Source organism: Microcebus murinus, chromosome 12, assembly GCF_040939455.1.
Source record: "Microcebus murinus isolate Inina chromosome 12, M.murinus_Inina_mat1.0, whole genome shotgun sequence".
NCBI classification, from domain to species: Eukaryota; Metazoa; Chordata; class Mammalia; order Primates; family Cheirogaleidae; genus Microcebus; species Microcebus murinus.
Window position 1 is genome coordinate 93,504,783 of NC_134115.1, and position 27,555 is coordinate 93,532,337.

The 27,555-nt window shown below is 67.0% G+C and overlaps 1 protein-coding gene across 1 annotated transcript in view; it reads right to left on the minus strand.

Annotated features, from left to right (window-relative positions):
* NOTCH1 (notch receptor 1) overlaps positions 1-21,419 on the minus strand; it is a 42,545-nt gene extending 21,126 nt beyond the window's left edge. Inside the window, exons 1-5 of the mRNA XM_076008450.1 lie at positions 21,281-21,419; positions 21,066-21,144; positions 4,114-4,376; positions 3,238-3,576; positions 455-577 (exon numbers count right to left, since the gene is read on the minus strand). Of these exons, the coding sequence (XP_075864565.1) occupies positions 455-577; positions 3,238-3,576; positions 4,114-4,376; positions 21,066-21,144; positions 21,281-21,419 (943 nt within the window). The remainder of the gene's footprint in view (positions 1-454; positions 578-3,237; positions 3,577-4,113; positions 4,377-21,065; positions 21,145-21,280) is intronic.
* Positions 21,420-27,555: the final 6,136 nt, after the last annotated feature.

Here is a 27,555-nt window from a genome sequence, read left to right on the forward strand (position 1 = left end):
CGGGACCGTCACCGCCAGGCAGCCGCCACACTGAACTCACGCCCCAAGGTGCAGGGCTGCAACGCCACCTCCTCCAGGAAGGCTCCGGGGCTGACTCCCCACCCACTGCCAACCCACATCCCTCCTTCCCCTGGACGCCCAGCACTGGGGGCTTAACCTGTGTCTTGCCCTGTGGACACAGCTGTGTGGTGGGGCACCCTCCCATCACCCCACCAGACGGTGCGCCCCGTGAGGGTGGGCCTGCCCGCAACCCTGCATCCAGCCCAGCAGACCGGGGCCTCGTGCCGGGCATGGAGGCTGCCTGGGGCCAGGCGGCAATCAGCCCACGAAGATCAGCTGACCCTGAGTCTGTGCTGACCGCGAGTCTCGGGGTGCTCCCCCCGCGCCCCCACCCCGTGTGTGTGTGCAGCTCAGCAGGTGGTGGCTGCTCCCTGGCCGCGTCCCCGGCACGTGCCTGTCCACTCCGGCGGGCACCGGCAGTTGTAGGTGTTCACGCCGTCCACGCAGGCGCCCCCGTTCTTGCAGTCGTTCCCCGGGCAGTCGTCCACGTTCTCCTCGCAGTTCTGGCCGGTGAAGCCTGCAGCAGGGGGAGCCGGGAGCGGGTCACCCTCTTCCCTCTGGCTCCGAGCCCACCCAGACCACGCGGGCTCCGGCGTCTCCAGACCCTGGCTGCACCCCAGACCCCCGCTCTGGGCAGACGAACCAGCCTGCCCTCCCCGAGCCTGCTCTGGGTGACCCCGAAACCAGGCCACACTGGGGCCCACAGGGACAGGCGCACTCTAAGAATAATAAGCCTGCAGAGGCGGCTGAGCCGGCGGACGCCAGGGGCTGAGGGCTCGGCCACAAAAGCCTCTGCTCTCACTCCCCGCAGATCTTGTTACTGGACGCTGCCAACACCACGCCGCCCCAGTGGGGCAGGGCAGCCACAGACACCCCATCTTAGAGGGGCCGGCACTGGACTGGGAGACCCCCCCAAGCTGAGAACTGGGAGACGTGGGACCCCGGATGGCCTGGGGGGCCGGGACGCGGTGGGCCCTCCCCTAGCTTCAGAGGGTGCGGAGCCACGGCCCTCAGCCTCCCAGGGGCAGAGCTGGGCACCCACCTCCCCCAGAGCTGAGGAGGCCTCCTCCCCCGAGCCCAGGGCTGGCCCCCGAGGCGCGGCCCCCGGCAAGGGCTCCACCGCAGCCAGTTAGCTATTAATCCGCTCAACTCCCGCTGGTTCAATGATCAACCCAGAAAGGCGCGTCCGGCAACAGCCAAACCTGCAGCCAGTTACTCATTAACGCCCCGCCCGCAATGCCTTTGAACCCCTCCTGCCCTGGGAGCACCCACGGGCTTGGTCTCTGAGACCCCCCGGCACTCTGGCCGCACTGCAGCTGGCGGCCGGGAAAAGCCCAACACATGTTGCACGCAGGTCTGGGGGGGGGTGCCACAAATCGGAGCCGGGAGCCCAGTCCCTGTGCAGGACCCTGTGCCTCGGAGAGTCTCATGTAAGCAGGGGAGGGTCCTGGGCTGGGCCTGTGGCCTACGGGCTGCCCTGTGCGTGCTGCAGGGCTCCACTGGCTGCCCCTCTGCTGCCCGGCCGCGCCCTAACCCAACCCTGACCCTGACAGGCTCCCAGAGTGCCCAGGGCCTCCCCAGAGATCAGGGCTCTGTCCCAACTTTGGTTCCCCGTGACTCCTCTGGGGGCCCTTGAACACTCTGAGGGGGCTGAGCACCCCTCAAGGGGACTGGGGTGCAAGGGCTGCTCGGAGAGTCTGACCTCGGGCCTGGGTGTCCCAGCCCAGGGCGTTTTAGCAGGCGCCCTGGGTGGTCACCCCTCGTTTCCCCCCAGCCTGAAATGACCAGAGCCCACACCCTGCAGCAAGCACCCCCGCACCAGAGGGGTGACCCACTGCCAGCGTCCTAGCCTCTGAGACTGGCCCACTGACGGGTGAGTGGACCCTAGAGGTCACCTCCCAACACCCTGAGCTGCCCCCTGCCCGGGTGGTGGCTCTGAGTGGGCCCAGGGCCCAAAGCATTGAAGCCACATCGGCACCGACGGGAGGTCTCCCCCGCCCTGCCCGGGGGGCAGCTCCGTGTGCAGCGCGTGCTCACACAGGCGAGGCCACCACGCACACCCGCCTCCCCTGGCCCGCAGGAGCTTGGCCCTCACCCCCTGCGCTGGAATGTGAGGTCACATGGCTACCAAGACGGCGTCTGAACCCAGAGCCCAGGGCCTTGCCGAGCACAAGGACTCTGCCTCCCAGCCCTGCAGAGAGCCGGCGGCCAGCGAATGCCTGGGTGGGTGGGGACAGGAGCCGCCCATCACCCCCCACGTCCCCCCCAGCGACTTGCAGGAAATGCACGGCCAGGTGTTTGCACACAGAGGCTGAGGGACTTCACAGACCAGGCAGGAGCTTCCCCTCCGAGGGGCCAGGCAGGCCTGGGGTGGGGCGGCCCTTGGTCACCCCTGCCACAATACCCGACCCCCTTCCTGTCTAACCACGCAGTGGCGTGCAGATGACGGTCTGGAGGGTTTCAAGCCTCCTCGTTACTTTTAGAGCTGCAGCAAAACTTACTCAAATAAGAACCCCAGCAGAAAGGCTGGTATGCAGAACAGGACGGGACGGGGGCACGGGGGGCGTGGTGCTTGCCTGCACCCCCACCTCACCCAGGGAGAGAAGCAGGGCCAACAGGGATGGCCCCGCTGGTCCCCGCCCCCTACTGACCCCCAGGGGGCAAGGGGAAGCCCCAGGGGTTGGGCAAGCCAGGGCGCTCCGGCCGCGGTGGGCAGTCCCGGGACCCGCTCGTGGGGTCCAGAGAACTCCAGATGAAGGGGGGCTCCAGAGGCTCCTGCTCCCACAGGGGTTCAGAGCAGGGGTGAGGTGCCCCGGGGCACAGGGCAGGGGCACTAGGGGGATGGGGGGGTCATAGCCCAGCTATGCAGATCACAGCGCCCCCCCCCAGAGCTGCTGCAGGTGTCAGGGTGGCGGGTGGGTGGCTCCCGGACCCTGTGCTGCTCCCTCCTAATGGGCTCCCCCATTCCAGCTCGGCCCCCTCCGCCATCCCAGGGCTCCCTGCGTCCCCTGCTCCGGGGCACCTGCTGGTCGCGCCTTCCTGATTCTCGAGCCCGCCCTCTCTGGGCCCCCTACACACCAGGAACCACGCTCCGCCCTGCGGCCTGGCATCGGCAGAGGGGCCGGCGCAGGCCCGCGTGCGTCCAGGCGGGAGGCAGGCGCGGCCGGCAGCACCTACCTGGCAGGCAGGCGCACTCGTGTGTGACATCCCCCGTGGGGCGGCAGGTGCCCCCGTTCTGGCAGGGCGAGGGGCTGCAGGGCACGTAGGGCAGCTCGCAGTTGGGGCCGGTGTGGGTGGCGCGGCAGGTGCAGCGGTAGGAGCCGACCTCGTTGTGACAGGTGCCCCCGTGGCGGCAGAGCCCGGGGTTCTGGCTGCACTCGTTGACGTCCTGCCTGCAGGTGGGGCCGTGGAAGCTGGCCGGGCAGTGGCAAATGTACGAGGCCTCGAAGGGCAGGCACTGGCCGCCGTTGGCGCAGGGGTTGGAGGCGCAGGGGTCAGCCTGCTGGCACGACTTCCCTGCGGAGCGAGGGACAGGAGGGTCATGCCGGCCTCCCTCCCCCACGGCCAGGGCCTTCCCGAAGCCGGGGGCAGCCTTGGCACCTCACAGGAGCCAGCCTGGGATCCCCAGAGCCTGCCACAGGACGTGGTCGTGTTTCTGCAGACAAGGGGGGGGTCCCAGGAAGCCAAGTGACCACCCAAGGCCACACAGCCAGTCATGGGAAGAGGTGGCCTTGAGCCCAAGCCCCGTCTGTCTCCTCTGGAGCCCCCTGCCCAGCGGATAGGGCCTTTGTCCCTGGCAGGAGGAAGAGGACAGGGCATGGCCGGACAGTCCCCTCTCCTCACAGAGCCTGGCAGTGAGGGTCTGGGCCCCGTGGCCTCTGGCGGGGGGCTCAGGCTTGTTCAGGGCCACAGACCCCATGGCTCTCAGCGCTTCCGCCAAGCACCCTGAGTGGCGTGGCAGCTGGGGGTGGCCTGGCCCTTCCCAGCCCTGAGGCTGAGGGTCCCGCCCCTGATCCTCAGGGAAGTCCTCGCCTAGCCACGCCGGCCCCTCACCTGACCAGCCCGGGGGGCAGCGGCACTTGTACTCGGTGAGCGTGAGCAGGTCACAGGTGCCCCCGTTGCGGCAGGGGTTGGTGAGGCAGGCGTTGTCCAGGGGCGTCAGGCAGAGGGGCCCGGAGAAGCCCAGGAGGCAGCTGCAGGTGTAGTCGGCCACGCCGCCGCGGTCCACCACGTGGCAGGTCCCGGCGTTCTTGCAGGGGGAGCTGAGGCAGGGGCTGGGGTCCTGGCATCGTGGGCCCACAAAGGCTCCGCCGCAGCTGTCGGCACACATGCCACAGGGGTTAGTCGCCACCCGCTCGCCCACCTGTGCCTGCCACTCAGCGTGGGCACCTGTCACAGCCACAGCTGCCCCTGAGCCCCGGGCAGCGAGCACAGCGGGTGCCAGCCCCAGAGCCAAGGCCCGATGACGCTTGGCAGGGAGGGGTTCCCCTAGGGGTGACGAAACGCTCTGGAACTGTGAGTGTCCTAAGTGGCCCATTCACTTGCAAGTGGTTAATTTCACCTCAATAAAACATAAGAAGAAAACCGATTGCTGGCTGTGGGATCCGGCCAGAGGCGAGAACGTCCAGGGAGCGCCAGCCTGCATTCCTGAACCGGGCAGGCACCCAAGTCTGCACCTGCGAGAGCCGCAGACAGGGGCCAGGCGGACCGGTCAGTGCCGTCCTCCAGGGAGGGGACGAACACCGTGTGACCGCGCTCTGGAGCCAGGCCGCGTCTCTCCCCAGTGCTGCCAAGGGCACCTGGGTAGTAATGACTCCCAACGTCAGCACTGCGGCAGCGTGGGGGAGCCGGACCAGCTTCCCATCCTTTCCCTAGGCAGAAGGCTTTCCCACGACAGTAGGCTTTCCCACTGCATTTACGCCTGGGGCGCGGGAGAGCACCCCTCCTCTGCCCACACGCAGCCCCAGACGCAGCTTTTCCCTCTCGGTAAGAAGTCTCCCGCAAACACATCCAGGCGGCGGCCGGATGCGCCAGTTTCACAGCTGGGGAGCCCTTTGCCAGCGAGGGGTGAGCCAGTTGAGGTAGGGGGGCCGCCCGGCAGGCCTGGGCCTTCCCCTGGAACATGCCGTCCAGGCCCACGCAGAACCGCGAGCCAGGAGAGGCTTCCTGTGTCCCGGTCCAGGCCTGGTGCCACCTGCTCCCTGCAGGGACAGGTGCTATGTCTGCCACCCCATCCCACAAGCCACCTAGACCACCTGTTGTGGCCATAAATCGCCCGCCCTGGTCACCTCCCATGCTGGGGAAGGTCTGGGACCCACCGGGCATAGCTCTTCCCAGAGGCGAAGCCTCCAAGGCGGAACGAACACACCCCAGGCCGCCCCCCAGCCTCCCACCCCGGGCAGAGGCGGGCTCTCCTGGTGTGGAACTGCTGGCCTTCCAGAGCCTTTTGGGGTGGGGGCTGCCCCAGGACCAGCACCCGAGGCCAGGCCCCCTGGAAAACACTGGCCTGCTAAGTCCTCACTTCCTCCCGTCCTGCGAAATCAAACCTACACATCACGGGCAGCCTTGCCCCAGAGGGGCCAGGGAGGCAGTAGGGGGGCCACTCCCCTGTCCCCACGGCCCGGGAGGCATCTGTCTTCCCCGAAGGCTTTTATCTATGACCACAGCTTGGGTAGGGAGGACGCAAAATGGCCACTCGGCTGACCATCTGTTGCCAGAAGCCAAAAGTCCCGAACCAACTGGCTTAAGGAAAACAACTCGGACCCCCCGGAGGAAAAGTGAACTCCAGCCTTAGCTGGGGCCCCGCCCAGCCCCCTTGGGAAGGAGGGGCAGGGACAGCTGGCTCCTCCCAGGGACGGAAGCCCTGGAGCTCGGCCCCCCATGTGCCCGGCAGCACGGGGAGCCTACGCGTCCACACCTGCCGCTCCATCCACACCTGCTGCACCGGCTCCAGCGAGGGCACAGGAGGGAGCGTGGGGAAGGCAGGCCCGGCCCCCACTGCAGGTGGATCCGGTTCCAGGCTGGCTGGTCCCTGCCGCCTGAGCCACCGCTGGGACTCCACGGAACCCAGCGGGCTGGGCCGGGCGCGGCCACAGAGGCGGTGCCCTGCCCTCCCATCAATGCCCCATTGTGAGGCAGGGGCGGCCCCAGCTCCACTCGAGAAAAGGCTTTTTCCTTTCCCAGCCGCTGACGAGGCCAGCAGTACGTGGGCGCGGGACAGAGGCCGCGCCATCAAAGCCGGGTCTAGAGCGGCCATCCATGTTGCGGGCACGCGCTCTGGGCCCCTCCCGGCCCCGGCAGACCAAGGCTCCTCCGGGGAGGGAAGCTGCATGGGTGGACATGATGGGCCCACCCCATGGCTTCGGGGGGAACCACACGCGCTGCCCACTGCCCCCCACACGGGCGAGGCCTCAGGCCCAGCCCTAGAGCCATTCCCTGCCAAACACCCTAAGGGGACGGACATTGGGGTCCTCAGATGGGCCAGAGGCTCTGCCCAGACACACCCCCACACCGTCCAGCCACGGGGCAGTGCCCAGCGGACACCCCCGTCCCTTCTCCAGCTGGGAGGAGATGGCGGGAGACCTGCCCAGACGGTGCGTCCCAGCTAAGGTGGCTGAGCCACGCCAGGCTGCGAGCAGGAAAACATGCCCAGCACTCGGGCAAAGGGCGGAGCGGCAGGTGTTGGCCGAGGTGGCAGCTGCTCCCAGCGGGCGGGCAGGAGCCCCAGCGCTCCCCGTGGGGGAATGCCTGGCTGGGAGGGCTCGCTATCCTCCACACACCCCCCCGGGCTCTGGAGCCCCGCAGTGAAGGCACTGCCCCCACAGACAGGACAAGCAGGGCCACCAGGGCCCCCGGAGGTGCTCTGAGAGACGCACAGCCTGAGCGGTGGCAGGGCCTGGGCGACCGGGGAGCAGCTCTGGGGCCAGTCCCAGGGCCACTCCTCCCCAAGCCTGGCTCCTCTCTCCCACCTGGCCAGAACTGGAGTACCTGGTGACAGACACCTGTCACCTCCTACCCAGACGTCCCTGAGAAGGTGGGAGGGACCTTGAGGCTGCAGCCCGGCGTGGCCAGGACCGCCAGCCTGTGACCGAGCCCTCATAGCCCTGGCGGTGCCCAATCCCTACCACCCATGACCCTTCTGTCCTCAGCACCTGTCCTGGCAGGTGGGCAAGTGATGGGGACAGGCTCCAGGGCCTGGCAAGGGAAGCCGCACACGCAGCTGCCTGGCCCCGCAGGACCCCAGAGCGCGCCAGTCCAAGGCTTCGAAGGGGGACCCACACCGCACCTCCCGCCTCAGTGAGGACCCTGCCCGCCCAGGCCAGGAGGCTCCTCTCCTTGCGTCCCGCCAAGGTCACCTGCCCAGTCCTGGCGGGCGGCAGGTGAGCAGCAGCCAGGCTGGGGCTCCAGGAGCAGGACTGCAGAGGAGCCGGCTTCCCACAGGCCAACGGTCCCCCGTCCCTCCCAGCCGTCCCTCCCAGCCGTCCCCCCAGCCGGGCCTCTGGCTTTGTCCTCCCTGCGCTGGGGGGCCGCCCGCCCGCCTCTGCATAGACATGCAACTCCAGAAAGCATGCGGAGGCAGATGTTGTGCCGACCTTTCACCCGGGACTAATTCTCAACTGCGCTGTTTTCCTTTCTTAGCTCAGCAGCCATCTGCCACCCCCAGGGGACAGATGACAGGTCCCTCGTCCCAAAAGGAGGAGGGGGAGAGGGACTAAGAGGGGGCTTTATTCGGTTCCTGTCCTCGAGGAGTTGATGGTCGAGTGGGACAGAGATGGAGTGTGGGGAGCAAGGCCGAGTGGGGGGCAGTGGACCCAGGACAGCTGGGTGGGCAGGAGGAACCAGACACCCCAGGAAGGGCTTCCTGTGGGGAGCCGCTCTCAGGTGTGCAGGGGTGTTGGTGGGACTCTCAGGTGTGCAGGGGTGGTGGTGGGGACTCTCAGGTGTGCAGGGGTGATGGTGGGGCTCTCAGGTGTGCAGAGGTGATGGTGGGGACTCTCAGGTGTGCAGGGGTGATGGTGGGACTCTCAGGTGTGCAGGGGTGGTGGTGGGATTCTCAGGTGTGCAGGGGTGGTGGGACTCTCAGGTGTACAGGGGTGGTGGGGCTCTCAGGTGTGCAGGGCTAACGGTGGAAATCTCAGGTGTGTGTGGGGGGACACTCAGGTATGCAGGGGTGGTGGGACTCTCAGGTGTGCAGGGGTGGTGGGGGCTCTGAGGTGTGGAGGGGTGGTAGGAACTCTCAGGTGTGCAGGGATGATGGTGGGAATCTCAGGTGTACAGGAATGGTGGGGACTCTCAGGTGTGCAGGGGTGGTGGGACTCTCAGGTGTACAGGGGTGGTGGGGCTCTCAGGTGTGCAGGGCTAACAGTGGGAATCTCAGGTGTGTGGGGGGACACTCAGGTATGCAGGGGTGGTGGGACTCTCAGGTGTGCAGGGGTGATGGTGGGGACTCTTAGGTATGCAGGGGTGGTGGGACTCTCAGGTGTGCAGGGGTGATGGTGGGAATCTCAGGTGTGCAGGGGTGGTGGGGACTCTCAGGTGTGCAGGGGTGGTGGGACTCTCAGGTATGCAGGGGTGGTGGGGACTCTCAGGTGTGCAGGGGTGGTGGGACTCTCAGGTGTGCAGGGGTGGTGGGGACTCTCAGGTATGCAGGGGTGGTGGGGACTCTCAGGTGTGCAGGGGTGGTGGGACTCTCAGTTATGCAGGGGTGATGGTGGGGACTCTTAGGTATGCAGGGGTGGTGGGACTCTCAGGTATGCAGGGGTGATGGTGGGACTCTCAGGTGTGGGGGGGATGGGGACGCTCAGGTATGCATGGGCGGTGGGGACTCCGGTGTGCCAGGCTGTGCCTCTCCACGAAAAAGTCAGCTCTGCACACCCCTGGCCCCTTGCACTGGGGGTCAGGCGGCCTGCAGCCCTAGGGACAGTGGTGTGGGCACTGTCTGGCTTACACTAGCCCCTTAACAGCTCCACCTATCCTCAGCAGACCTGCCCCAGGTGTGGCGGGCAAGGCAGGACTCCCCGCCTCACGCCAATCCCAGCCCTCCTCCCCCCACGGCAGAAGGCCACAGTTCCCTGCTGCACGGCCGCTACTCACAGGGCAGTGAGGTGGGTTATCTCCTCCCAATCCCCTCACGGCTGCTGCTCCCAGAAAGCCTGGGCCACAGCCCACTAGGACCCGTCCCCAGGTGGCACGGCCTGCGGTCCTGCCTGTCTCAGGTACCCCCGCACCCCTGCCTGCTGGGCCAGGCCTGCCTAGGAGCACCCCCTCCTCCAGCCCTAAGGGGCTCCTGCTCTGTGAGCTCAACAGGTGTCTCGGGGACAGCCTCTACCCAGGGCCAGACGCTGCTATGCTCAGCGCAGACCCGGTCAGGCCGGCTGCCTGCCCCCCCAAACCACCAGTGCAGGCAGTCCCCACCCCTGGCTCTGGGGACCAGCAGGGCCCACCCGTCACCCTGCAACGCAAACGGGACCGGCTGTGGACTAGGCAGACGGGGCGTTGGGACCCCCTGCTGGAGGGGGCAAGGGAGGCCCACGACTGACAGGATGGAGGTGGGACCAGCCCCTGGATTGTGGGGTGCTCCCCCCAGCAGGTCAACGGGCCCCTCATGAGGTCAACAGGCCAGCTCCGTCCCTGGTGCAGGCTTCTGGCATGGGGGGGCGGGCGGGAGGGGGGGGTGTCCTGGGACCTCAGCCCCTCCCTTGCGCAGAGGCCGGTCCAAGCCCCCCAAATCCCAGTGGGGACCACCCATCTTCCAGGAGGCACCAGCTGCCAAGACGTGAGGCGTTCACACAGGTTGGGAAGGGGGCACCAGGGTCCCTCCCCGTGGGGAACAGCCAGCCTCAGCTCCAGGACACAAAGCCTTGGGGAGACATGTGAACCTCTTCTCACTCACATCACCTCCCCAAAGCCCCTGGGACAGAGAGACACAGGGCCACCTGCCAGGAACCTTTGTCCCAACACCTGTCAGAGGACCAGCGAAACAGCCTGCAGCCAGCGTGGAGGGCTTTGGACTTGGCCCCTGCAGCCGCCTGGTCCTTCCCTCCCTTTCTGTTCCCGCTCCTTCCCCGCTGTGGGTGGGAAAGAAGGAGGGAGGGAGGAGGCTCTGCAGGGGCTCAGGGCGCCCTGGGCCTGCTGCCTACAGGGGCACCGACCATGGGTTTGGGGCTACAGGTGGGGCTGCTGCCTCCACCACCCCCTGCGGTCCCGCCTGCCCCAGGACGGGCGGCTGGGCCAGGGCTGCCCCCAGGAGCGCGGGGCCTGCCCCTGGGGCCCCAGCAAGGGGGAAGGGGCACTCGGGGCTGCAGGGAGGCTGGGGGACCCAGGTGAGAGGCAGCCCTCTGGGGGGCCCAGGTGAGCCGCTTCTCAGACCAGGGGCAGAGAGGAGACCCAGTGGGAGGGTGGGGGGTGCCTGGCTGGCCACAGGGGCCCGGCCTGGGTCTGAGCAGGGTCTGAGCCGGCCCAGCCTTCCGGCCCAGACAGCTGTTCCCAGCACTCTCCTCTTTTGTCCGCAAATCTTTTCCCCCAGTTGCATCCTTGGGTGGCGGGAGGAAGTCAGGAAGGGCTTCCTTCCCCGGCTGGGGGAAGCCCTTTGTGTGGAGGGGGAGGCGGCAGCCATCCTCCGGGAAGCCACCTTTCCCACGGAGGCTGGGCTCGCTGCCCCCACCCCGCCCCCACCCCGCCATGCTGGGAAGCAGGTCCCGTCTGAGGGAGGAAAGGCCACTTCCCGGAGATGGCCGGGCTGGGTGGGCCGCAGCGGCCAGGGACACCTGTGTTTGGCCGGACCCTCCCAGTCCAGCCACGGCCCAGCTGGGGCCACCTGGGAACCAGCGTCACCGGAGTCCCACAGGTTGTCAGACGGTGGGAAACGCCTGTTCGAGGCCCCCCTTGCCCCACTGTGGAGGAGTTTCCCACCTGGGCCCCAGCGACAGAGCCCTGAGCTGCAGGCAAAGCTGGGCCTGTGCCCCCTGCCCACCCAGGCTCCCCTGACGCTAGCCAGCCACAACACTGCCTCCTGGGCCGGCACCTGCACCACCCGGGGGGCAGGGAGGGCCGTGCCCGCCGTGTGGGCTGCTGCTCCCAGCGCAGCCCCCTGCACCCTCAGGGCTCAGGCTCTGGGCGGGCGCTGCTGGGAGGGCTTAATCCAAACCCATTACCTAAGTCAGCAATCGCAGACCGAGCTCGACACCAAAGCCAAAAATGCTTCTAGCAGCTTCCCACCTCTGCTTGCGGAGCAGGTGCCGGCGGGGGCCGCCCAGCCGGGGCAGGGTTGGTGCTTTCCCTCCAAGTGAGCCACTCAGAGGCACCCACTCCACGTCCAGCCCCCCCATTATGAACACTGGGGTGGGGCATGAGGACCCCCCTCCGTCTGTGTAGCACACACCTGTCCGGCCCCAAGGACCTGAGGCCACGCCCCTCCTGATTCACCTGTGCGTGGACTTCACAAGCTCGATCTCGCTGATCCCCTGGGCGTGGTGCTGGGCCCATTTTACAGATGGGCAAACGGGCGCGGCAGGTTCTGCCCACACCACCTGTAACTCGAAGCTCTCAACCTCTCCTGCCAGGGCCTGGGCAGCAGACACCCAGCAGGGCAGCTTCCTCTGGCACAAACAGGAGGGTGAGGTGTGTGTTCCTGCAGCCTCCAGCTGCCTGCCAGCGGCCCGGACCTCACACCTGACAACCTGATCTCCCAGACCGGGAGGGCGGCATGGACGCTGCACCCTGAGCCGGCAGCTAGGCTGAAGCCCGAAGCCCTTGGGTGGCAGGGTGGGCTATGGAGGGAGCCCCCCGGCCGTGCACGCCGTCTCTGGTGGACACCCTCTGCCCAGCAGGAGGGGCACCAACGTGGCCTCCAGATGAAGTCCACACGTGGCCTAGAGCACCGGCTCGAGCAGACAGGCGGCTGGCACTCTGCCGCGTTCCTGCAGCCTGCTCCCAGGAGACCCCACAACTACAGGCGCGGGACGGGTGGGCGGCTCTGGGCAGCCTCCTGACCCAGCCACAGGGTGGGTGTGGCAGGCTTGAAGGCTGGCCCCAGAGGTCACCCTCACCCCCACAACACTCACCAGCCCCTTCCTCTCTGCCCAGGCTGCAGAGGAGCCTCCTCCAACAGGTGTACCCCTCTCCCGCCAGCCGCGCCCCAGTGCCCAGCCCCGGCTCCACAGGCCCCGGGCACCTGGCGTCCACAGGAGCCCCGGCTCTGCCCCCAGCCCGGAGCCGGCACCTCGGGACACGCCAAGCTCCAGAAGGCAGAAGCAGCCAAGCGCACCCAGCCCTGGGCAGGGGCCCTTGGGGACAGGAGGAGATCCCAGGACAGTTGGCACAGGTCTAGGATTGTCTGGGGGTGCTTTTCCCTGTGGGGAAAGTGGGGGCTTCTTGGCCAGGCCTAGCAGGTCCCAGACCCTCTGCCCCTGCAGGGCACTGAACCTCCCGACCTTGCCACGTCTTGTGGCCAGCTGGGGACACAGGAAGCACAGCACATGGGGCTGAGCTATGACTTCCTATAGCCCGTGTGAGTCTGCAACGATCTCAAAACGAGACGCAAAATTAAAAATACAACATGACAGACCAGCAGGGAGGACGCACTCTGACCCTTCAGGGACCCATGGGTCACTTGTGCACCCCCTGGGAGGCCGGTTCCCCCTTCTAAGGATGAAGGTGAGCTCAGAGAGATGACAGAGCAGCCGGAGGTCACACACACCCCTCGAGGAAGAAACAAGCCAGCTCCACGGCCTCGCCCCTTCCCGGGCCTGGCGGGACGCAGCGCTGCAAGGGGGCGCGCCTGGCCGAGGGGAAAGGCTGGGGGAGGGGCGGCCAGCCTGGACTGCGGCTGGAGCAGGACTTCCAGACTCCTGGAGCCGCCCACCCGGTCCGGCCCTGCCCCACCTCTGCCTGGCCCAGGCGTGCACCCCAGACAGTGCCGGGCTCCTGTGCGGGGCCGGACGCCCGACCCTGGGTCCACCGGGGAGGGCGCCAGCATGGTCTGAGTCCGTCACAGGGTGGATGCTGGGACACACAGCCCTGCCTGGCCTCCCCACCTGGCCTCCAGGGGACAGGAGCGAGGCTATCCCCCTGCTCTGACACTGTAGGGGAAAGGAGGGAGGGGCCGCCCCCCGGGGGAGGGGGCGTCAGAGGGCCAGAGGGCCAGACGGCAGTGCCCACCTGCCCCCCGCCTCCGGCTGGGGCTCCCCACCACCCCCTGGAAACGTGCCCCGACTTGGGCAGCTCCCCCAGGCCTCCTGTTCCAGTAACAGTCATCTCTGCTCGTCTGCCGAAACCAAGAGGAGCGCGTGGGAGGCGGGCCCCACGCCCACGCCGCCGCGGTCCCTGCCGCACAGCCCCCGCCACCCACCGCCTTCCCAGGCGCGGCCCGGAGAAGGCGGGGCCGGGCACCCGTCTGGCCGGTGACCAGGGCAGCGCCGCCTCGCCAGGGCCGGGACCACCGGTCAGGCTCGGTGACATTGGCCCTCGGAGGGGCAGGGCCTACGGCGGGGTGACGTTCCAGGCAGAGAGCTCCACCCTCCGTCAAATGTGCCTCCAAGGAGCCGCCTGGCCGTGGGCAGACCTGCCACAGGGAAAGTGACGGCGTGCAGGCTTCTCCCCGGACTTGACCAGGCACGAACGCGTCCCCAGTAAAGCCAGCCGCCCCCGCGGCCCAGCGCTGACTCACGCCGGGCGACCCGAGCACAGTGAAGCGGGCAGGAGGCCTGGAGCGGCACCCTGCTTTCTTGCTGACCTCCAGCCCAGTGTCCCCCTGCCCAGGTCTGAGGGCTCTCGGCGGGGGCGGGGGTCCCCCTGGGGGGTCCACCATACTCACGCAAACCTTGACGCATTGACCCGGCGCCCCGAGGCCCTGGCTTGGGCTGGGGTCAGGCTGGCCTTTTGCGCTACCTGGGAGGGGAGTTTGTTCGACAAATTAACAGTGTCAACAGACCAAGGGGACGCTTATCCCGTTTAAGAAAACAACCGATCCAAGCACTTGAGACACACACGACCGACACCCAGGCGGGGTGACGGGAGCCAGGACCACAGACTGGCGGCAAGCTCGGCCGTCCTCACTGCGGGCAGCCTGGAAGTCATGAGACGGCTGCCTCCTCGGGAAGACTCAACAAGCAACCTAGGGCATGGCCCGCCCCCCACTGGTGCCCACCTGTTCCGCACAGGTGAGGCCAGGTGTGGCCGAGGCTGGGGCGAGTGCTCTGTGGGTGGTAGTCCCCTGTCCTGGCAGGGTGGGTTCTCTGTGGGTGGAGGGTCCGGGCAGTGTTTAGGCCTGGCCTGGTCCCGAGAGGAGCCTAGTGGACCGGGCAGCTGTGAGCATTTGGGAACCGCGGTTGCGGCTGCTGGGGGTGAGGGCTGCCCAGTGCACCCCGACACGTCAGAGCCACCCGCCCCGCCAAGCCCCACTGGAGACCAGGACCCCGGATGCTCCTTCCAGGAGATCACAGGAACCACAGCTGGGCCGCCCCACTGCCAGGAGAGCCCGAGACTCTCGGCTCAGCAGCATCAGAGCCACGCAGGTGGCCCCGGCCTGTGCCGAGGGGCTGGGCAGGAGAGGCCAGGCCCCCAGAGGTGCCCGCCAGCCACCCTACGGGCACCTGCTCAAAGCAGCAGATCTGCCACAGGCCGGGAGAGGAGGGGGCGACACTTAACTAGCCGATTCCCTCTGCAGCCAAACTGTCCCTGCGCCTGGCCCGGGGGAAGGGGCGGGCAGGCAGGTGGAGCCGTGGTGCGCCCCCCCCCCACCGCAGAAGACCTCCACCCCAGAGCAGGGGGTACAGCAGGGGTCCTCAAACTTTTTAAACAGGAGGCCAGTTCACTGTCCCTCAGACCATTAGAGGGTGCCCACTGTGGGCCCCGGGACGAGTCGGCCGCTAAGCAGGACAGGCAGGGGCGGCAAAAACACCCGGAGGGCCTGATAAATGCGCTAGGCGGCCCGCATGTGGCCCTCGGGCCGTAGTTCGAGGACGTCTGGGGTGCAGGGCTGGGTAGGGGATCTGCAGTAAAAAGGGCCACGTGACAGCAAAACGCTGCTCCCAGAATTCCGCACGGGTCTCTGGAATACGCAGAAGCAACCCCAAAACGCCAGGGCCATCTACCCACCCCCCGCTGCCCCTGGGGACAAGCGGGAATTCAGATGCCGAAACTCAGGCACCTGCCTGAGCAGGAGAGAAGGGCATCGTCACCGCTGTCACCGGCCGGACAGGTGCCCGTAGGGAACACGGCACTTCCCTGACCCCCGAGGCAGGCTGACGGGGACACCTTCTGTGAGTAAGCGCGGGGCTCTGTGGCCACCGGGTGAGTCCCTGCCCGGGGTGGCCGGCTGCTCTGGAGTCAGCCCCGTGGCTCTCAGGGAGAGGAAGGCCCGGCCTCACCCAGACACATCCCAGGCGTCGCTGCCCACCGTGGCCCCGTGGCTCCTTCTGCCGGGGGCTCCCCTGCTCCTGGCCCCGTCCCAGCAGGCCTGGCCGCCCAGGCGGGCCCTCCCGAGGCACCGGCCTCCCACACGGCAGGCGCTGGAGCTGCCCGGGTGGCTCGCACCCGCCTCCCGGGGCCAGACCCACCTCTTCAGCTGGAAAAACAATAATCACGCACAGGGAAAGCAGTCAGATGCAGAAAGCCACAGGCGGCACGATTTCATTCACAAGAAAGGTCCGGGACGGGCGAATCCACAGAGACAGAGAGTAGATCCGAGGGTGCCAGGGCTGGGGTGGGGGTGGGGAGTGTCTGCTTTGGGTACAGAGGTTCTACTTTGGGTGATGAAAAGTTTGGAACTAGTTAGAGGGGACGGTTGCACAACCTTGTGAATGTACCCAATGCCACTGAACTGCACGCTTTAAATGGTTAAACAGGCAAACGCTACAGTACGTGTAACTCATCACCCCAAAAACCCATATACGCGTCCGTCCCCCGAATCCAGTCCTCATGTCCTCAGGGACCAGGCCACTCTGGAGAAGGGATTCCCTCTGCCCTCCCATAACCGCTGACACCCCCCACCCCCAGCAGGGGCTCCCCGGTCCGAGCAGGCCAGCAGTGGACGCTGAGCCCCAAGCCGGCCCCACCCCCGCAGACCTTCCTGGCCGCACAGCCCACCACCACCCCTGGCCTGATCCTGGACGTGGCTGGACGGGGGTCCAGGGCCGCCAGACCCAACCCCCTCGCATACAGAGGGGGAAACTGAGGCCCAGGGAGGTGACGTGGAGTGAGGGGCACAGCCAATCAGAGCCAGGCCCGCCCGGGCGGAGGAAACGCCCTGGCCCCACCAGCACACTGCCCCGAGGCCAGGCGCTCGTTAGAGCCGGTAAGGTCTCCTCCTCAGCCTCTGGGAAAGGTCTGGAAGGTTCTGGATGTGCCTGCACACGGCGAAAGGTGACGCAAGCTGGCCTCAGATCCCCACCCCCTTGCCCAGCCTCAGCTCTTCCACCTGTCAACGGGACAAAGCACCTGGAAGGACCCAGAGCTGCCGGAGACGCTGCCGGCCACCCGGCCGGCCGGGGGCCATGGCTGGCAAAAGCGCCGTGGGGAGCGAGCAGCTGCGATCGATCGCTGCGTCATTGAGGAAGGCAATCGAGACGCGCGAGCAACTCTACAAAGCCACATCCTTCCACTGTGTGCAGACAGGACTCGGAACAGGAAGGGTCCCCTCCCCACGCTGGCCGGCGGGTGCAACCCCTCTGCCCGTCCCAGGTGCCGGGGACAAGGAGTGAAGCCGTTTCCCGGCGCCCAGGGCCTGCGGTCTGCGACCCCTCCCCGGCCCCTCCACGTCTGTCCGGGGGTCCCAGCACCCGGCCCTGTGCCCCCCGCCGCCCAGACCCAGCTCCTCGGCCGCCCTGCGGGAGAGCTTCCCACCCCATCTGCCCTGCCCCACCCTCTTCCTGCTAAGGTCAGAGCTTTCTCTCTCTCTTTCATTATTATTATTCTTTCAATGGAAAAAACGCTGGCTGCTATTCAGGGGCAGGGCCGGCCCAAGCAGCACCTCCCTTTGAAGGAGTCCAGGCTGCCCAGGCTCAGGGCTCCTGACGTCCCCCTGCAGCTCAAGTAAGTAGGTGAGACTTTCTATTTGACGCTGCGTGTTTTCAAACATGTTTTTTCTGACACCGGCGCCCTTGAAGACCAGGCGCGGCATAAACAGAGGAAGCCCCGCAGGCAGCAGGCCTTTCTGTCTCAGACTGAGCTGAGCGCAAAGGATCAGAATCAACCGCGGCTTGGCAGGTGACTCAGTGGAAACAGCCGGACCAGGTGACAGAAGACACATAACATCCCGTCCCTGCCCAGCGACCCACCGAGCTCCGAGTCACTTCCCGCCTGAGCCTCCTTCCTCCTCTTCTGAAGGGAAGTCACACCCCCAGCCCCGCTTGCCCGCAGAGGAGCCGGGAAGTGACTGGGGCAGCCCCGGCAGGACGGGGCGGTGGTTAGGGACACGCGCTTTGGTGAAAGAGGGGCAGGGCTGGCTGAGACTCTATGACAGCCGTGTGACCCCGAGGCCAGGCGTGAGTGACTTCCCTTCCCTCTCTCCCAGTGCCTAATCGCATGCCCAGCCCTCCCCGGACACCTCTCTCCTGCCCCCACGATGGAAAGTCACCTCCATGGGCACAAGGGATGCGTCCGCCCTGCCCCCACCATTGCGGGCGGCTTTGCCTGGAGGGGCGCTGGGGCGAGGCACAGGGGCTGCACGTTGGAGCCGTCCTGGGGGATGGGTCCCCAGAATTGGCGAGCCCCTCCCCACGCAGCACGCACCCCTGGATTGTCTGAATTTACCCACTAGCCAGTCACACACTGCAGAAGAGGATCTTGAAAGTAGCATCATCAGCTCACAGGGGAGGGCGGGGAGAAACGGACCCCCGCCCGGTGCCTACCCTGCACGGCTCTCATGCAGTCCTTACGTGCCACCAAGACACCAGCTGCGTATCAGCCTACCTTTACAGATGGGGAAACTGAGGCCCGGGTGACCTGATGACCCAAGGTCAAGGAGCTAGCGGGCAGTAGAGTCAGATCTCAAACTGGACCTTGTCCTGCCAGCTAGCTGGGTGTCCCTCCCAGATGTGCTGCTGGGCGCGATGGCTCAGCCCACTTCCGCGACCACCTGGAAGACGGCCTTGCAAAATCCCGACTGAGCTGCAGGCAGGACGGCTGCTTTGTCTGCCCGTGCCTCAACTCCCAGCCCAGAGCCACTCGGCCCTTGACAAGCCTTCCCTGCTCGCCCAGAAGGACAAAGGTCCCTGCAGCCCTCCCCACCCCCTCCTAAAAGAAGGGGGCCGGGCGCGGTGGCTCACACCTGCAATCCCAGCACTTTGGGAGGCCGAGGCAGGAGGTTCACGCTTGAGGCCAGGAGTTTGAGAAGAACCTTGGCAACACAGAAAGATCCTGTCTCTACAAAAAAAATTGAAAACTTTGCTGGGCGTGGTGGCCCACACCTGTGGTCCCAGCTCCTGGGGACGCTAAGGCAGGAGCTGGAGGTTGCAGTGAGCTTGGCTGAGGACACTGCACCCCAGCTGGGAGACAGAGCAAGACCCTGTCTCAAGAAGAAAGGGGAGAAGAGGAGCCCATTTCAGTACGCCCCTCTCAGCACAGAGCGGGCAAGGAGGCTGGCACGAGGCAGAGAGCCGCAGTGACCACCCTGGGCCTGCTGCAGGCCACCAACCTCCCACGGCAGCCACATGGCTGGCCCACGCAACAGCTGCCCAGAGACCGGCCACGCTCCGCCCACTGGCGTGTCCGGCAACCCTTTCCTACCCAGCCATGGTCTGACCAGGCCTCGGTGACACTCTGACCTCCCAGAAAGGCATCTGGCACCGACAAAACCCACTTTTTCCAACCCTGAGCCCCGCAACCCCCTGACAGCGTCTTCTAAGAAAGGTTCCTTCTCCTCGGGGGTGGAAAGAGATGATTCACTCAGCGCTACGGTGCCTGGCACTGTGACTCCCCGTTCCCCACGACCCTCCCACCGGGGAGCCGGCACCCACCACCACAAGTCCAAGAACTCCCCGAGGGTCGTGGCTGGGTGCCACAGGGCCGGGGTTCGAGCCCAGGCTGGCGGGGCTCCGGAAGGCTGCACCCCAGACACCTCTGAGCAAAGAGCAGGGGTCTCTCCCCGCCGGTGAGCCAGGCCTCCAGCCCGTGCTCTGGCCACCGACGCCTGGGAAGAGCTGGCGGGGCCCTCCGAGCAGGGTGGCCGGGACGAGGAAGGCAGGACCCCCCAGGTGAAGTGTACGCCCAGTGGGACTCTCACACCCAGGCGCAGCGAGAGAGCTCGGGCTCGAACCCGAAGCAGTCCCGCCTTGGCCGCCGCGGCACTGCAGCGTGAATCGGGCCCTGTGTCTCTGCAGAGCTGGGACAGACTGTGGCCCTGGCCCCCGGCACCGCGCTGCCCAGAGGTGGGCGCCTCCGAGGACGGCGCTTCCGTTCCATCCCCTAATTGGATTTGTGGGGTGTGCACAATGGGGTCTCTGTGGGCTGAGCTCGGCCGCCTGCCAGGCCAAACTGAGGCAGGCTTCCCGCCAAGAAGGAGGGGGCGTCAGGCCGCACTGGGGGAGACAAGGCCAGGCACCGAAACCCTTATCAGTCGCCAGGCTGGGGATGCACTCGGCACAAGGTCTGGGGCGCTGGAGAGAGTCCCCGACACCCCTGCTTTGTTGCCCCAGAGGGTCTCGGCCCAACGCCAGCCAGCGGGGTTCGGAAGGGAGCTGTAGCTCTGCACCGCCCCCCCATGTCTCCAGCATGGCACCCCTCCTGCCCTCCCCAGTCCTCTGCAGAAGCGAGAAGCTCCTGGCCGCGCCCCGAGTGGGTGTGAGGAAGGGGGCTACACGTTCCGGGAAGCCTCGCATAATTAATCACACGGCATTAATCCGCCTCCCCAACAATAGCGGCTGCACTTCCCCTGAATCCCAGCTGTCGGCTTCTGAATGAAAAGAAGTCAGATTTAGGGCATCAAGCGTCCGTGAGGCTTCTGCAGGGGGAGAAGAGGGCCCCAAAAAAGCGGAAAAAAAAAAAAAGTAGTGTGCATTCATTAGCATCTGACAAAGACACAATCGGCTTTGTCCATTAAACTGCTCACAGACCTGCTTAATTGGCTTCAGTGTGGGGTGGGTGGGGGCCGGGGAAGGGGGGCCGCCTGCCACAGGCCGGCCCTCAGCGGAGGCAGGAGCGGGCGGGGGTTGTCAAGGGGACGGGCCCTTGGCAGTTGGAATGAGGGGTGGCCTGGCTGGGGAGCCACCGCTTCATCTGCAGTCGGCAGGCAAGGCAGGCGGCCTCCAGGGCCCTCTCCCGCCGGCCCCCAAACGCTCCTCACCATTCCCACCAGGAGTGAACTCAAGTTGAAGGGCATCGGCCGGCAGAAACGCTCCCCCCCTGGCGGGGACGCGAGGCCGGGCGGGCAGGGAGCAGATTCCAAAAGGATTTCCCAGCCTCCCCCGCGCCCACCCGACAGCCGCGGACCGAGGAAGGGCCACAGAGTCAGGAGGTGAGTCTGCAGGTGCCAGGACGGAAACCCTCACACCACAGAGCCCGGGGAGATGGGCACCAACCAGCCCAGCCCCACCCTGAGGCCAGGGAGGAGTGAGGTGGGGCGAGCAGAGAGCCCAAAGGGTGGGTCAGTTCCCGGCTGGGAGGCTCACCTGCCCAGAGGCGGCATCACCTGCCCAAAGCAGGTGCTCCCGGGTTGGCAAGGTGGTGGGGGCTGGGCCTCTGTGTGTATGGCCCAGGGTCCCCTTGGCAGGTCAGCTGTTTCTCAGGGACACTGGGAAGAAATGGGGTGCTGGGGACTGCCACCTAGTGCCCCAGTAGCCTGAGTGGCCCCCAAAGGAGTGCTGGAACCTGCGGCAGCCAGACCAGATCCACACACGCATAATTGCTGGTGATTAAGTAATTGCCAGACTTTGTCCAATAAAAGTCAGCACGTGACCTCGCCCAGCCTTCTGGGCCATCTCCAGAAGACAATGGCCTAGTGTTCTGTCCCCTGCCGGCCTGCTGCAGAAGGCAGGGGGGCAACAGGTCCCCAAAGGGGCGGTACTCACACGCAGGCCTCGGTGCCGTTGACCACTTCACACTTCCCGCCATTCAAGCAGGTCTCACCAGGCTGGGAGCATCGAGGGCCTGGGGAAGGGCGAGAGAAGACAGTCAGCCTCACCTGCACCCGGGCCCTCACAACCCCCCCCCCGCCCCCCAGCTGGGGATCCACCACCAGCCCCCAACGGGGGGCACCATCTGCCTCCCAATTCGGAGGAGGCACCATGCTCAGTGCCAGGGGCTGCTGGGGGAAGCCAGGCGAGAAACCCAAGGACTTCGGCGTTCTGCCCAGAGCCCTGTAGTCGGAAACCCAGAACGGGGAACAGGCTAGGTGGTGGTGGTGGGGGGGGTGAACAGGTCATGCTCAAAGTGGGGAGGTGGCCTTACGTGCCACCTGGACAGCAGCAGGGCAAAGCAGAGACCACTTGGGCTGCTCTCCCAAACTCTGCACCCCCGCACCCCCAGACACCCTGGCAGGGCTGGGGCCCCCATCCAGCCCTGGAGCTGGTCTCTCTGTTCAAACGCGTTCTACCAGGGGGCTGCGCTAGACAGGGGGTGGCCGCGCTCAGCTCCCCTGCCCGTGGGAAAATGCGACAGCTGCTCTGCCCGCCGCCCCGCCCGCCAACAAAGCGCCCGCTTAGGAATCAGAGCAGCCCATTGTGGGCCGGGGCCGCCTCCTGTGGCTCCAAGACTGCACCCCGGGGACCTGGCCCCGCCTCCGCGACACCCAATACCTGCTCCCGAGGGCAGACATCTCCAGGGGCAGCCCGCCCCGCACCCCCCCGGGGAGGGGGACGGAGATCCCCCATTTAGAGGGAATTCGACCCCATTCTGAGAAGAGGTCGATTAATCCGGCCTCTCCCTCCCCCGCTTCCCACGGCTGCGTGGGAGGAGGAGGCCGACGGAGGAGGGAGATGGGACGCAGCACCCACTTTCTGAAGAGGACGGGTGATTCTCACCTCCGACTTTTGGGGGAACAGTGGAATTAATCGCTAGATTCCCAGAGACCCCGTCGATGACAAGTGGGGAAAGAAGCAAGCGCCCCCCCTTCCCACTCTCTGCCCCCGCAAGATTTCCAAACTTCAACCCCGCAAAGCAAAGTGAAAGTCAGTCTGCCCTGCGCAGCGAGTTCCCCGCACTCTCCCCCAATGGTCTCCGCGGGCTGGGGGACACCGGCGCGGGGCGGCCAGCTGTCCGCGCCCCTCGCCCCGCCCCGCCTCGCGCCGCAGCCCCGCAGCCCGGGGCGCGTGGGTCAGTAAAGGCGAACGCGGCGCCCCAGAGCCCACACTCTGCGCCCCAACATCCGCCCCCCGGCGGGCCAGAGGCGAAGAAGAAAGAAGATAAATGGCCCCGAGGAGCAACAGGAAACCCAAACCGACTCGACTCAAATCGAAAAATAGTAGGCAGTCCGCCCGCCCGCCCGTCCCGGCAGCAAGCCCCACGCGCGGCTGGTGAACGGCCAGCCCAGGTTTGGGCCTCCGGGGTCCCTAGCACCCCACGCCGGGCTTCAAATCCGGCTTCGGGCGCGGGCGGCGCGAACGCGCCCCAACGGGGAGGGCCGGGGAAGAGGGCCCGTGCTCCCAGCCCGGGACTCCAGCTCCCCCTCGCCGCCGGCCACCCGCGCCTCCCTCCCCACCCCGGCTGCCGGGTCTCCCCGCTCCCAGCCACCCGGAGCGCGCGCACAGCGCCGCCAAAGTTTCCCGGGGCGCGGGAAGTTGCGGCTCCCGGGGGAGCGGCGCCTACCTCGTGCGTCCAGCGCGGGCAGCAGCGCCAGGCAGAGCAGGGGCGCCAGGAGCCGCGGCATGCCTGCCCGCCGGCTGCCCGCTGCGCCCGGGCGGCCTCCTGCGCTGGGCCGGCGGGGTGGGCGCACAGGCGTGCGCCGGACGGCCTCGCGGCGGCGGCGGCCCGCTGCTGCCCTCTCAGTCCCGGCCGGGGCGGCGCTGGGCTCTCGCGGTCCCCGGGCCCGTCTGGGCGCCCCGTTCGTTCCTTCGCTGCGCTCGCGCCCGCGCCCGCGCCCCTGCGCTCCCTCCCGCGGCCACCGCACTACTGAGGCGCAGGGCCGGGGTGCGCTCCGCCCCCGGCGCCCGCCCGGCCCCGGCCCCGCCCCGCCGATCCCTCCGCACCCCTCGCCCCTCCGCGTGCCCGGCCGGGCCCTGAGCCTCCGCCGGGCGGGGCGGGGCGCGCGTTCGGGGACGGCCCCCCGCGGGACTGAGGGGCACGGAGGGAGGAGTGGGGTTGGGGCGGACGCCTGGGGACTACTTCTCACTCGAAAGTTTTCAGAGACCGAAAGTTTGAGACAGAGCTGCGGAAGGATCCGGCTGTAGCCGTCGCCGCGCTCCGCGACAATTGGCGACGGAAATTTGCATCTCAATAGCAGAAGAGGCCGGGGCGACTGGGGAAGGCGAGGCCGCGGGAGCCGTGTCCGGCGGGGCGCTGGACCCGGCGAGGTGGGAGGAGAAGCTGAGGCCAGGTTGGGGGGACCCGGGCCGGGGGGGCGGAGCAGTCGCACCCTGGGCGGCAGCGGCTGCTCCCGAACCCCGCGGCCTCACTCCCCGGAGCCCCTGGCAGCGGCTTTAAGCGCCGGCGGGGTAGAGGCCAGACACCCCGTGCCACGACTTCCGAAGCACTTGACCGTGAGAGGCGGTGGCGCCGGGGCCGCTGCCTCTGGAGAGGCAGCTCGGGGCGCCCGGAGGGAGCAGCCTGGGCCAGTGCCTGGCGGGCGGATTCGCACTCGCTTCCCCGGGAGGGACCCGCGCCCAGACGCCCCGTAGTCACTGTACTCCTCCTGCCCCGGGCACTGCCGCCTAAGGTGGCCCCGGAAAGCGCACGCGGGTAGGGCGGACCCGCCCCTAGCGCCGGCGCGGCCCCTCCCACGTGTTCCTTCCGGCTGATTTATTTCTCCACCGCGACGCCAGACATGGGCATCCTGTGCCAAGCCCGGTTTAGCGCCGGGCGTCCAAAATGCATGCCGTAGTTCCTGCGCAGCCAAAGTTCACGGCCTCGTGCCAGGGGCAGACAGCGCCCCTCTCCAACCCAACCCGGGCAGTGAGCGGGACGGGAGGCACGCGTCCTGAGGGCTCTCCTTTAGGGCACCTGAGAGGAGCCCTAAAGGCTGAGAGAGAACGAGAGAGCGGCTGGAGGGCCCCCGGGCGCAGGAGAGGTCCGGAAGGTCCTGGGGGCTGGCGATGGAGGCAACCCTTGGCCACGGAGGCGCAGAAAGAGGGGCAGACTTCACGTGTGACCCCAGCCTGCCTTTCCTGGCACACCTGTCGCCAGGAGCAGTGCGCTCTGCAGGACCGCCCGTGCAGGCAGCCGGTCCAGGCCCCCAACAGCTGTGCTGGGAGGTTCCCTCGCCCGCCTCCCCGAAGCTTGGCCTCCCTTCTTCTCAGAGCCGTAACCTCTCGGGGTCAGTGCCCAGGAGAGGAGGCGCCTGGAGGCGGCGGAGATGTTTATGTAACGGCAGCCGCAGCCTGGAGGAGCAGAGTTTCCATAGAAGGCAAGAGTGGGGCTGGGCAGTTCCCAGACTCTGCACACCATGTCCCCCTCTGCTCCAGGGAGGAGGACAGCGGCCCGAAGGCCTTGGGGGCTCGTTGGGGCTCCACCACCTGTGTGCTTCTATTGGCAGGTCTGCAGCCCTGGCTTGGAAGCAAGTTCTCAGCCTTCTGCCTGGGGAGGGGGAAGCCGGGACTGGAGTCTCCCCAGGTCTGCCCCAGGAGCCCGCAGCGGCCCTGGCCTCAGCCAGCGGGGAGGAGAGTGGCCCGCTGGGTGGCTGCCGTCAGCCCACCCAGAGCTGGGCACACAGGGCCCACGTTACAGATGTGGCACACAGGCTTGAGGGAGGCTCGGGCCTCCCACCCCTGCACCACCCGCCCTGGAGCGCCCCGTGGGCAGCTGGGCTGAGGACCGGCCTGGCAAGTGGGAGTGAAGCTTTTCCATTCACAAATTAGGCGGGAGATGTCTGGCCTCCCTGTTCCTTTTTACCAGGCCACAGGGGTTGCGGGGCGGGTTGGGGGTCCCGATGGCCCGGGGCCTGGGGACCTTCTCCCGTGGGTCGGGTGGGCAGCCCTGGGCAGTGGGCGCTGGGGGCCCTGAGCGGACCACGGGAGGGCGGGAATACTCGGACACACCAGCTGCTCTGGAGTCACCGTGGGAGAGTGAGGGCCGGGCCCCCAGGAAGCTGAATGAGGGGTGCAGCGCAGTGAGGCCTCTTCAGGGGAAAGTCACTTTGGCCTTCCTGTCCCAGCCTACGGTAGGAGCCAGGACAAGGTTCCCAGGGTACACCCCAGGGCGGGGTGGGCCACCAAATGACGGGGCTGCCCCCCACACACACTGGCCGGGGAACCTAGAAACAGGGGTGAGGCTGCAGGCCTAGTGTGCAGGTGGGAGGGTGAGAGGGTCCTGCGGCCAGTTCTCCAGGGGCCACCTGCAGGTGCTGATGGGGACAAGCCCCTTAGGCTCTGCGCCCCGGCCAAGCTGAATCTGGCCAGCTCCCCTCTGTCTTGCCTCTGGAGATACTGGGGTGCCCTGATGACTTTGACCCACCCCGGCCTCTCTTGTGGGGCCAATGCCAGCACTCCTAAGAGCAGAACACACCTCCACATAAATCAACTCCTAAGAGCAGAACACACCTCCACATAAATCAACAGGCAAGTGCTGCTGTTGGAGCTCTTGCTGTATACCCGGCCCCGGGCGTTGGGTGGCACCAGGACAGACATTGTCATGCCTCATGACAACCCAGGCGACCTTAAAACAGACGCGGTCCTTCTCCAACCCCAGGGAGACTTGGTCCGGGGGTGTGTGGAGGGCTCAGCGTGTTTAGAGCTCCCAGGAGAGTCCGAGCTGCAGCTGGGGCTTGGCCGCCCATCCTGGGCCACCGGCCCCTTTCCTTCCTGCGGCGTTCATCTCGGCATTTGCCCTCCCGTGGCCCGGCCCCACTGGGGGGCAGGTAGCATGATGCTCCCCATGTCTTAGGAGGGAAGTTGAGGCTCAGAGGTGTCGTGATGACACTGGCTCACGGCCAGACCGGGTGCCGGCCTTGGTCCTTGGCTGCTGTCGTCAACTAGGGCCTTTCTTCCCTGGGCTGGATCCAGACTGACCTTAGAGGGCTTCACCCACGCTCTGAGGGTGGAGAGGCGGGGTGCAGAGCAGCGGTCCCCAGCCTTTGGGCACCAGGGACTGGGGGAGATGGTGAGGGATGGGAGCAGCTGTACGTGCAGACGAAGCTTCACTCGCTCTCCGCCACTCACCTCCTGCTGTGCGGCCCAGTTCCCGACAGGCCATGGTCCAGCACCCGGGGTTTGGGGAACCAGGGTTTAGGGAACCCCAGGTGTACAGTCTGCCTCCCTTCCCCTCCCCCATGCAGAGCAGCTGTCTCCCGGGCCAGGTGTGCATGCAGCTGCCCGCACCTGCGAATGTGCTGGCTGCGGCCTCCTGCAGGTGCTGAGCATCTCCCCTGATGCTGGGCGCCCCAGTGGCTGGTGTCAGGTGACCTCCCTGGTCTGTCGTCCTCAGCCTTGTCCTCTGCTGAAGTGACCTCTCCCCATTTGTCCCTGAGCAACTCCTCAGCCTTGGCGTCCTCCGGGGCGCCATCCCATAGCCCCTCGGCCTCTTGCCCCAGACCTGACCACACGGACTGCTGACACTACGACCGTCTGTGGCCTCCAGGGCAGGGCCTGTCCCTGCTGGGTCCCAGTCCCCGCATGAGAGTCTCCGGAAGGTGTGCTGACTGACCCGTGTCCAAGAGATGCTGACGGAATGTGGGCGCAGGGCCGGCTTGGTGCACACCTGCTGGGTGGCTGCCTGGCCAGCACTTCTGCCAGGTGCCTGGTGGCCTCCTGGGGCCCAGCTGCAAGTACAGCAGCCCCAGTTGTGGCTGGGACTGTGCCCTGGGTACATCTGCTTGTCACCCCAGAGGTCCCCACTCAGGAGCCCATGCTGCACACAAAGCCGGGGCAGGAGAGCCAGCGTCCTGGAGATGCACGGAGGCCGGGGGTGTGTTGCCCGGGCAAGTCCCCAGACAGGCACCGGCCTCCTGGGCAGGTGAGCTGGTAAGGCCCGGCTGGTGTGGGCTGTGAGGGCTGCAGGACTGGCCACTGGGCAGACCCGGTGTGTCCGTCCAGAGACACCTGCGGGCTGGGCAGTGCAGTGCAGGCCACAGGTGGAGACTACCTGCCTGTCCCCTGGGGGCTCAGAGCTCTGACCCACCTGCCTGCTGCCTGTTGCTGGAGTCCCTGGACTGTTTCGAACATGCAGCCCAACTTTGGGCCCAGAAAAGACAGCAGATGGCCCTGGGCATGGTCTCCTGAGCCCTGAGACAGAGGGACCCCGCTCAGACATTTCCAGGTCCCAGGTGTCCCCAGCTGCCCACCGAGCCTGGGCTGAGCCGGGCCTGGGGCTGGGTCACTCGGGGCTCCATGGCCCACCTCTGCTGCTACCTGGGAGCCCAGGGAGACAGTGAAGGCAGTGCCCACGGGGGACCCCAGGTGTCATGTGGGTTGG